Source organism: Oncorhynchus gorbuscha, linkage group LG01, assembly GCF_021184085.1.
Source record: "Oncorhynchus gorbuscha isolate QuinsamMale2020 ecotype Even-year linkage group LG01, OgorEven_v1.0, whole genome shotgun sequence".
NCBI classification, from domain to species: Eukaryota; Metazoa; Chordata; class Actinopteri; order Salmoniformes; family Salmonidae; genus Oncorhynchus; species Oncorhynchus gorbuscha.
In genome coordinates, this window is record NC_060173.1 from 44,668,978 (window position 1) to 44,676,164 (window position 7,187).

The window sequence follows — 7,187 nt, forward strand, 5'->3', positions numbered from 1 at the left end:
TTGCACTTCATTCAACCTAGAGTCAAAAGAGATCCCCAACGTCTATGCCCCTCACACACACTGCCATCTCACAGTAGCAGCTTCCCCATGCAAAATTGGGGAGCTGACTCAAATGTTATGCATTCATGGTCCATAATATGACCATACTTTTACAGCATAAACTGACATTATAGACAATTCTGTGCTTCCAACTTTGTGGAAACAGTCCTGAACAGAACCCTGACCTCAACCCCATCAAACACTTTTGGGATTGGAACACTGACTGAAAGCCAGGCCTAATCACCCAACATCATTGCCTTACCTCAACACTGCTCTTCTGGCTGAATGGAAGCAAGTTCCAACATCTAGTATAAAGCTTTTAGATGTTTTATTTTTATTTTACTTGGCAAGTCAGTTATGAACAAACATACAATTTACAATGACAGCTTACACCAGACAATTGTGAACCACAATCACAGCCAGTTGTGAAACAGCCTGGCTTTGAACCAGAGTGTCTGTAGTTACCGATCTAGCACTGAGACACAGTGCCTTAGAACACTGCACCACTCACCTTCAACAGTTACCTGCCTTGTCCTGGTTCTAGGAAGGATCCTTTCTGTGTCACTAAGTGTTGATCTCTGTTCCTTTAGCATAGATAACGTGTGACAGGTTGACAGTATACAGGTTGACAGTATATGGATTATGTATGATGATGTTTGTGTTGACAGTATATGGATTATGTATGATGATGTTTGTGTTGACAGTATATGGATTATGTATGATGATGTTTGTGTTGACAGTATATGGATTATGTATGATGATGTTTGTGTTGACAGTATATGGATTATGTATGATGATGTTTGTGTTGACAGTATATGGATTATGTATGATGATGTTTGTGTTGACAGTATATTGATTATGTATGATGACATTTGTGTAGACAGTATATGGATTATGTATGATGATGTTTGTGTTGACAGTATATGGATTATGTATGATGATGTTTGTGTTGACAGTATATTGATTATGTATGATGACATTTGTGTAGACAGTATATGGATTATGTATGATTATGTTTGTGTTGATAGTATATGGATTATGTATGATGATGTTTGTGTTGACAGTATATTGATTATGTATGATGACATTTGTGTTGACAGTATATTGATTATGTATGATGACATTTGTGTAGACAGTATATGGATTATGTATGATGATGTTTGTGTTGACAGTATATGGATTATGTATGATGATGTTTGTGTTGACAGTATATGGATTATGTATGATGATGTTTGTGTTGACAGTATATGGATTATGTATGATGACATTTGTGTTGACAGTATATTGATTATGTATGATGACATTTGTGTAGACAGTATATGGATTATGTATGATGATGTTTGTGTTGACAGTATATGGATTATGTATGATGATGTTTGTGTTGACAGTATATGGATTATGTATGATTATGTTTGTGTTGACAGTATATGGATTATGTATGATGATGTTTGTGTTGACAGTATATGGATTATGTATGATGATGTTTGTGTTGACAGTATATGGATTATGTATGATGATGTTTGTGTTGACAGTATATGGATTATGTATGATGACATTTGTGTTGACAGTATATTGATTATGTATGATGACATTTGTGTAGACAGTATATGGATTATGTATGATGATGTTTGTGTTGACAGTATATGGATTATGTATGATGATGTTTGTGTTGACAGTATATGGATTATGTATGATTATGTTTGTGTTGACAGTATATGGATTATGTATGATGATGTTTGTGTTGACAGTATATGGATTATGTATGATTATGTTTGTGTTGACAGTAGATTGATTATGTATGATGACATTTGTGTTGACAGTAGATTGATTATGTATGATGATGTTTGCGTTGACAGGTTGTCCATGAGGCGATGCCACTTAGCACTGGACCAGAACAAGCACTTTGAAGAGAATGGTGATCTTGGCTTTTGTTTCTCAATCCCATTTCCAAAATGTGTTGTATTTAGTCAACTATTTATTCTTCTCTTCTCTCTCCCGATCCACAGTTTCCTGTCTGGTCTGGTCCACCCCTGATTGTGCTTCCTCTCTTCCCAGTGTATTCCCCCCAAAGATGTGATGCTTCAGGCCCTTCTATGAAGTGTAAATCTAAGCTCTGTTAAAAGTATACTTAAGAAAAACTTTTATTGATCATAGTGATTCATGAGTATCATTAAACCAGGTTAATATGCCCCCCATCAACATAAGACAACTATAAAGAAATTAAACAAGTCAATCAAATTAATGATGAGAGAAGAGTCAGAATAACAGCTAGCTGACACAGACATGGTGGCATAGCAGGAAGATCAGAGTACTGGGAATGAAGCACTTGTGAGTTCAAATCCCAAGTGAAGACATGCTGAATACTAATTAAAGTGGAAATGAACACACCCAATATAATCATATATGTCAATTTAAAATACTTCATGTTAAAAAGCCCTGTATGTGTAATCCTTAACCAGCTAGGACTGGATCAGCGGTTCATCAATCAGGTCTTTGATTGGCGCAGCCACAGTTCCTTAATGTGTTCTTTCAATGTTCCTATGAAACGTGTCTAGAACATTCATATATTATGTTCTGGGAACATGGCAAACATTATCTGTATATGTTTGATGGTATGTTCTCCAAACCCACAGAAAACTGGACACATAAACTCAGCAAAAAAAGAAACATCCCTTTTTCAGGAGCCTGTCTTTCAAAGACAATTTGAAAAAATCCAAATAACTTCACAGGTTGTAAAGGGTTTAAACACTGTTTCCCATTCTTGTTCAATGAACCATAAACAATTAATGAACATGCACCTGTGGAACGGTCGTTAAGACACTAACAGCTTACAGACGATAGGCAATTAAGGTCACAGTTATGAAAACTTATGACAGTTATGACACTAAAAGAGGCCTTTCTACTGACTCTGAAAAACACAAAAAGAAAGATGCCCAAGGTCCCTGCTCATCTGCGTGAACGTGCCTTAGGCATGCTGCAAGGAGGCATGAGGACTGCAGATGTGGCCAGGGCAATAAATTGCAATGTTTGTACTGTGAGACGCCTAAGACAGCACGACAGGGAGACAGGACGGACAGCTGATCGTCCTCGTAGTGGCAGACCACGTGTAACGACACCTGCACAGGATCGGTACATCCGAACATCACACCTGCGGGACAGGTATAGGATGACAACAACAACTGCCCGAGTTACACCAGGAACACACAATCCCCTTATCCATACTCAGACTGTCTGAAGTAGGCTGAGAGAGGCTGGACTGAGGGCTTGTAGGCCTGTTGTAAGGCCTGTCACCGGCAACAACGTCGCCTATGGGCACAAACCCACTGTCGCTGGACCAGACAGGACTGGCAAAAAGTGCTCTTCACTGACAAGTTGCGGTTTTGTCTCATCAGGGGTGATGGTCGGATTTTCATCTATCGTCGAAGGAATGAGCGTTACACCGAGGCTTGTACTCTGGAGTGGAAGCGATTTGGAGGCGGAGGGTCCGTCACGGTCTGGGCCGGTGTATCACAGCATCATCAGACTGAGCTTGTTGTCATTACAGGCAATCTCAAACTGTGCGTTACAGGGAAGACATTCTCCTCCCTCATGTGGTACCCTTCCTGCAGGCTCATCCTGACATGACCCTCCAGCATGACAATGCCACCAGCCATACTGCTCCTTCTGTCAACTGACATTAACTCCCGAGGTGCTGACCTTATGCGCCCTTAACAAGTGTGATTATTATTTGACCCTGCCGGTCTTCTATGAACATTTGAACATCTTGAAGAATGATCTGGCCTTAATGGCAACTCTTAAAATCTCCACTCGGCACAGCCAGAAGAGGACTGGCCACCCCTTAGAGCCTGGTTCCTCTCTAGGTTTCTTCCTAGGTTCCTGCCTTTCTAGGGAGTTTTTCCTAGCCACGTGCTTCTACATCTGCATTGCTTGTTGTTTGGGGTTTTAGGCTGGGTTTCTGCATAAGCACTTTGTGACATCTGGTGTTGTAAAAAGGACTATAAATACATTTGATTGACTGAATGTGTTAACTTGAAAGTGTATTCAGGTAATACTTGTTTGTTGTACATAATACATCTTACACTATAACATCTTACACTATAAGGACATTGTGCACATGTAAAAACAACGCACAAAAAAAACATTCTGCACTCACCTTAGCTATAAGGGTCCAGCTATTTGGCTATTTTAAATCAAACGTATCAATCATAGACAGTAGAATAACCGACACTACTTCAGTCAAATTACGGTCGGTAAATATTTTATTATAATATCCTTTTCACTGACTTAACAGACAAATCGAACATACATGACACATAAATACGGCATTAACTAAATAGAAAAGAATACTCTTTAGAAATAATTTACATTTAGCTCTTCCTATGTACAGTTTTTAGAGTGCATTCTGTTGCTGTGTGCTTTCAGACGGAGCTGAGATACTGTGAAGGAGCAGCAGAGGGCAGCAGAGGGTCATGTCAGTGAGAGAGTCCAGCTCCAACTCCACGCTCCTCTGCCCTCCTGCATCAAGTCATTAACATCAGAAAACGTCATATACTTAGGCCTTATACCAATTATTTCCAAGAATACTGATATTATGCCGAGTCCTGGCTTGTGTGAGTAAGGATGGCGTTCTAAGCAACACAGATTCATCAGAGCTCAGGTTTTTCCATTCCGATACATCGTCCAGGCACTCAACACTTGTGGTGCTTCCACTTGCGCGTGGCAACTGCGATGCTGTGGTCCTTCTTGTGCCATGGGAAGAGGCGGGTGAGGGCCAGGGTGCCTTCTGGCTGCACCGCCCCAGTCAGCAGGTAGAGCTGGGCGCGGCCGGGCCGGACTAGGGCGTTGGCACACCGTAGGTTAATGAGCAGCCACTGCTGGAGGAGGTACTGGGTGTCGTAGGGAAGCAGGGGGCCCTGGCGGATAAACTCTACCTTGCCCTCCACCTCAAACTCTGGCTCCCCTGAGGGCCGGCGCCGGCGAGACAGCTTGGCTGTTACAGCTGGGGGAAGAGAGAGGGGAGGGAGGGTCAGTACGCTAGCTTGGACAGAATGACACACATATATATGTATGGTACAAACGCACACAAATGTACACAAAAGAACATTAATAATTTTTCCGTAACACACTAATCAATAGAAACATGCACAGGCATAAAGTACATTATTGCACACGCTTACCAAAGTCATCCTGGCACAGAGCGTCCAGAACTGTCTTCAGTGTAGGGTGCTCCTCCACGGAAGGACAGGCTTGGCATGCAGGCTGAGGCAATGCTTTGGCGAGGTGGCTGTTGCTGTGTTTGGGGTGGGGGGTCAGACACATGTCTTCCTGGGCAGGGAAACGGTCACAGTCCAGCGCCTCTGGCCAGACGTGGCCCTGACAGGCCAGTACTGGGGCACAGCTGTCCCTGACGGCCACGCACAGGCTACGGCACGGCTGGATAAACCTGGAGATGGGAGAGATACAGGGTTACGTTTAAGAACGTAGTGGGCACTCTCTGGAAATTTAAGGAATGTTACACTGTAGACACACATTGGTGTGAATAGTTTGAGGGTGAAAATTGAGTAGTGGATAGATTCCTCTTAAGGAGTTAGCAAGAGAAAGTGGGAAGGAACTAGGCAGACCAACTCAAACACAGGAGAAAGAACAGCCAGATTGACAGAGAGGGATGAGAGAGGCATAGGAGGGAGGGAGGGATGAGAGAGGCATAGGAGGGAGGGAGGGAGGGAGACTGTCTTAGACAGACAGACAGAAGACAGACAGACAGACAGACAGACAGACAGACAGACAGACAGACAGACAGACAGACAGACAGACAGACAGACAGACAGACAGACAGACAGACAGACAGACAGACAGACAGACAGACAGACAGACAGACAGACAGACAGACAGACAGACAGACAGACAGACAGACAGACAGACAGACAGACAGGACATACAAAGAGGACATACAGCAAGGACATACAAAGAGGACATGAATAGGTAAAAGGCTAACAGAAGCTATAGACTTACGTGTCGAGGCAGATGGGGGCGATGAGGGAGCAGAGGAAGGCTTGGGCATGGGGATGGCAGCCAGTCTGCAGCAGGGGTCTCCAGTCCTCCGAGCGGGGAACCACTTCGCCCTCCAGGCTGCTGTGGCCCAGGAAGTTTGGCAGCCTCATCTCCGAGTAGCCCACGTCCTGGCACACACTCATCTGGTGGGGAATGGGCACACAGCGGGTCGACTGGCCCATGTCGAAGCCCCAGGCTGGGGTCAGGAGAACCAAGAGAGCCAGGGTTACGGTGAGAAGATCCATAGTGAAGAGAAACAAAGTCCTGACTGAGAATCCAAACGAGAAGGTGGGTGCTGCAGTTGCTTGTTTCTGTAGGAGAGGTAATGTCTCTCTGTACCAGTGGTCTCCTCTATATATGCAGTCAGCCCAGCCCAATCAGACTGTTATCAACTACCCATCAAAGAGACTGAGACGGCGTGTGAGAGTAGACAATGGCTTGTTTTGTGATGAATGCAGACAGAGAGGGGGTAATAGATGAATGGAAGGGGGGAGCATTATGAGAGCAATCACAACCAAAGCATTGCAATGCAAACTATTATATTTGTTTCTACCTAGTCCATTTCACCATTGAAAATCCATGACTTTTACACTAGACACTAGACATAGCTACCGTACTGTTTAGTTCACACACAGGCTGCTTTGTTGGACATTATGTATTCATGCATTTTGCACTTTAAAAAAAATCTTATGAGCTTATTGTTTTGAGAGGTAAACACAGTAGTGTAATGACAGATTCTCTTCTAAAAAACGATTTGGTGAAGACTGTTTATAGTTCATATTCTACACAGGAGTAAAAGTGTATTTCCTTTTAGAGGGTTGTGTAGACAGACAGGAAGTCTCCTTAATATTGAGACTCTTTCATGTCTCCTCCTTTACTAACGGGTTTCCTGAGAAGGGTCCTGATCAGACAGATCACACTCCCATTAGCAGGACAGTGTTTCCAGCTCTCTCACCTGGCTTTGATGTGATACTAGATTACTGTCTACTTCAAATGCTAAACAACAGCAAGCTACAGCTGGCTACCTACTGTAGATATCTTATCATACTTGACTGCAGCATAGACAGACACAAACAGTCATATGGATCTATGAGTCT

The 7,187-nt window shown here is 43.0% G+C and overlaps 1 protein-coding gene across 1 annotated transcript; it reads right to left on the reverse strand.

Annotated features, from left to right (window-relative positions):
• Positions 1–4,727: 4,727 nt before the first annotated feature.
• On the reverse strand, positions 4,728–6,335 carry LOC124043824 (secreted frizzled-related protein 5-like). Its single transcript, XM_046362881.1, has 3 exons — positions 6,052–6,335; positions 5,217–5,482; positions 4,728–5,038 (listed from the first exon to the last, which is right to left on the reverse strand). The coding sequence occupies exons 1-3, from the start codon at positions 6,333–6,335 to the stop codon at positions 4,728–4,730; spliced, it is 861 nt and encodes a 286-aa protein (XP_046218837.1).
• Positions 6,336–7,187: the final 852 nt, after the last annotated feature.

What these genes read in the sequence shown, in the direction of transcription:
- LOC124043824 (XM_046362881.1), bottom strand. Translation starts at nt 6,335, where the DNA reads ATGGATCTTCTCACCGTAACCCTGGCTCTCTTGGTTCTCCTGACCCCA. An exon ending in GCCCCCATCTGCCTCGACAC is followed by an intron (nt 5,483 to 6,051) that starts GTAAGTCTATAG and finishes TCCCATCTCCAG; the next exon opens with GTTTATCCAGCCGTGCCGTA. An exon ending in TCTGTGCCAGGATGACTTTG is followed by an intron (nt 5,039 to 5,216) that starts GTAAGCGTGTGC and finishes CTCTTCCCCCAG; the next exon opens with CTGTAACAGCCAAGCTGTCT.